This window comes from Penaeus vannamei, chromosome 14, assembly GCF_042767895.1.
Source record: "Penaeus vannamei isolate JL-2024 chromosome 14, ASM4276789v1, whole genome shotgun sequence".
Lineage (NCBI taxonomy): Eukaryota > Metazoa > Arthropoda > Malacostraca > Decapoda > Penaeidae > Penaeus > Penaeus vannamei.
This window is the reverse complement of record NC_091562.1, coordinates 7,308,245-7,310,744: the sequence shown is the minus strand read 5'-3', so window position 1 is coordinate 7,310,744 and position 2,500 is coordinate 7,308,245. Positions and strand designations below refer to the sequence as shown.

Genomic DNA, 2,500 nt, shown 5'->3' with positions numbered 1-2,500 from the left:
GTTGAACGACCTTCTCTCTCTCTCTCTCTGTTGAACGACCTTCTCTCTCTCTCTCTCTCTCTCTCTCTCTCTCTCTCTCTCTCTTCCTCTCTCTCTCTCTCTCTCTCTCTCTCTCTCACGACCCGAGACGAGCCATAAAGATGACCTACGACCCACAGGACAACGACTCCTGAGGGATGACCGCGACCTGACGACCCTGGGGGGAGGGGGGAGGGAGGGAAGGAGGGTAGGAGTGGGAAGGTTGGGGGAGATTGAAGGAAGGAAGGAGGGAGGAGTAGGAAAGGGGGAGGGAAGGAGGGTAGAGGAGGTAAGAAGGGGGAGGGAGGGAGGGAAGGAGGAGGGTAGGAGGAGTAGGAAGAGCTGAGAGAGAAAGGGAAGGAGGATAGGAGGAGGGGGAAAGGGGAGAGAGGGGAGGAAAGGAGCGGTAGGGAGGGAAGGGGGGGAGAGGGAGGGAAAGAGGGTAGTAGGAGTAGGAAGTGGGAAGGGAGAAGGAAAGGTAGAGGAAGAAGAAAAACAGACACATGGAAGAGAAGAGGGGAAGAGTAGAGGTAAAGGGGGGGAGGGAGAAGGGGAAATGAGAGGGGGAGAGAAAACGTCGTTAGTCAGACCTGCGTGTTCATTTATTGACCCCGTTTATTACTGTGTATTCAGGCTGTCATTTTGATTCTGTTTTATTTTCTTTATCTTGTTTTTTCATTTTTCTTTTCAGTCATTATTTTAGTCCATATGTTAGTTCTATTTCCATTTTACTATTTAATTTTTTCGATTATTTTAGTCCATATGTTACTTCTATTTTCATTTTCCTATTTTTTTCGATTATTTTAGTCCATATGTTACTTCTATTCTCATTTTGCTATATTATTTTTTCGATTATTTTAGTCCATATGTTACTTCTATTCTCATTTTGCTATATTATTTTTTCGATTATTTTAGTCCATATTTTACTTCTATTCTCATTTTGTTATTCTAAAAGTCATGTTCTACTTTGTTGAAACGGTTTCTTATTTATTGCCCAGAGAACGCATTTGGGCCGAGGTATTCGTTTTGCTACAACGGCCACCAAAGCTGCCTCTTGCATGTTTGATGGGTCTTCTCTTCCCATTTTTATTACCTGTCCGATCCAATCCTCTTACCGTGAGTCCTGGTCTTCCTCTCCTTGGTCTTATTCGTGTGTTTCATCTCTTCCTGATCAGCTCTTTCGTGTATCAATTTCGTTTTTTTGATTATAGTTTCCCGTCCGAATGATTCCGGTGTTAGGCAATCTATCTTTTTCAGTTTATTTTTTTTATTTATTTTATTTATTTATTTATTTTTCATTGAGTCTCCGGGCAAGTTGTCCATCATGGGGATTACAGTATGGGAGAAGATTACGTGGATATTCGCGTTTTTATTGAAAATGTTTTAGAATATGGATTTTACGTAATACGCGTTATTTTATCTACTATTTTGACCCTTAGAATCATCGTAAAATTATCGTAATGTGATTCCAGGTATACATAAAAGACTGATAAGTAGTAGATGTTAGCCATCTACCGGCATGGTGTGGGTAGATGTGCCCAGGACCCCAAAGAGTCCTGACATCCCGGCGGAACTAGGGAGAGTACACCAGGACGCCATGTTCGAGAAGTCTGTTGTAGTTCCCCCTGTCAGAACCAACGAAAACGGGAACGCCAATGTTGATAGGATCCAAAAGGACATAAACCACAACCGCGCCACGGAAATACCCAGGACTTTCGACCTTAGTGACAGTGAGATTGAGAAGAAAATAGTGTCGCTTCACCACCAGCTGCGCGACGTCCGCGGGGAGTTTATGTCCCCGAAGTCTGTGGACTCTGGCGACCTTGTGCCCGAGAATGAGCGGTGCAGCAGCCGATCCGACTCCTTGACAGAAGGCACGGGAGGAGGAGGGGAAGGAGGGACGGATAACTCGTCCTGCCATGGAAATCCTCAGCGAATCCTGGAGCTGAGACGGGATGGAGATAATCTGAACCAGAGGAAATCGTCGACAGAAGGCGGCTTGGATAACTACCCTCGCCTATGCGTTGTCGATAATGCGACCGCTGCTGCAAGGGACGACCACGAGGGAGGTCGCGACGCCGTTTTAAACGACTTTCCTGAAGACGGAAGCGAGGACGACGTCGAGGGACATTTCTACGACCCTGGGAGGTACCGGAGGGACACCTCGAGCGACAGGGGCTCCGAGGCGAGTGACCTGACGGAGGTGACGAGTGAGTGTTCCGGAGAGACGCTCCTCCTCGGCGCGTCGTCCTCCTTGAGCGATCGCTTCGCCGACCTGCTCTCGCTGTCGGATTCCGAGCAGTGCAACGAGGACGAACTGGGCGTGGAGGTGGAGTTCAGCGAGGACGGGCTCAGCCTCGAGGACGAGGAAGAGGCCGATACGTGGGAGCACCTGGACGAGCCCTCCGAGTCGAGCGAGCGCCTCGGGTCCCGCCACCTGGACCTCGACCATAGCGTCCTTAAGGCCAGGGTGAGGACGACT

At 48.5% G+C, this 2,500-nt stretch overlaps 1 protein-coding gene across 1 annotated transcript in view; it reads left to right on the top strand.

Moving 5' to 3' along the window:
- The first annotated feature begins 1,495 nt into the window (after window positions 1-1,495).
- Window positions 1,496-2,500, top strand: part of LOC138863910 (uncharacterized) — an 8,548-nt gene continuing 7,543 nt past the window's right edge. Inside the window, exon 1 of the mRNA XM_070129411.1 lies at window positions 1,496-2,500. This exon is cut by the window's right edge and continues 713 nt beyond it. Coding sequence (XP_069985512.1) covers window positions 1,538-2,500 — 963 coding nt within the window. The 5' untranslated portion in view covers window positions 1,496-1,537.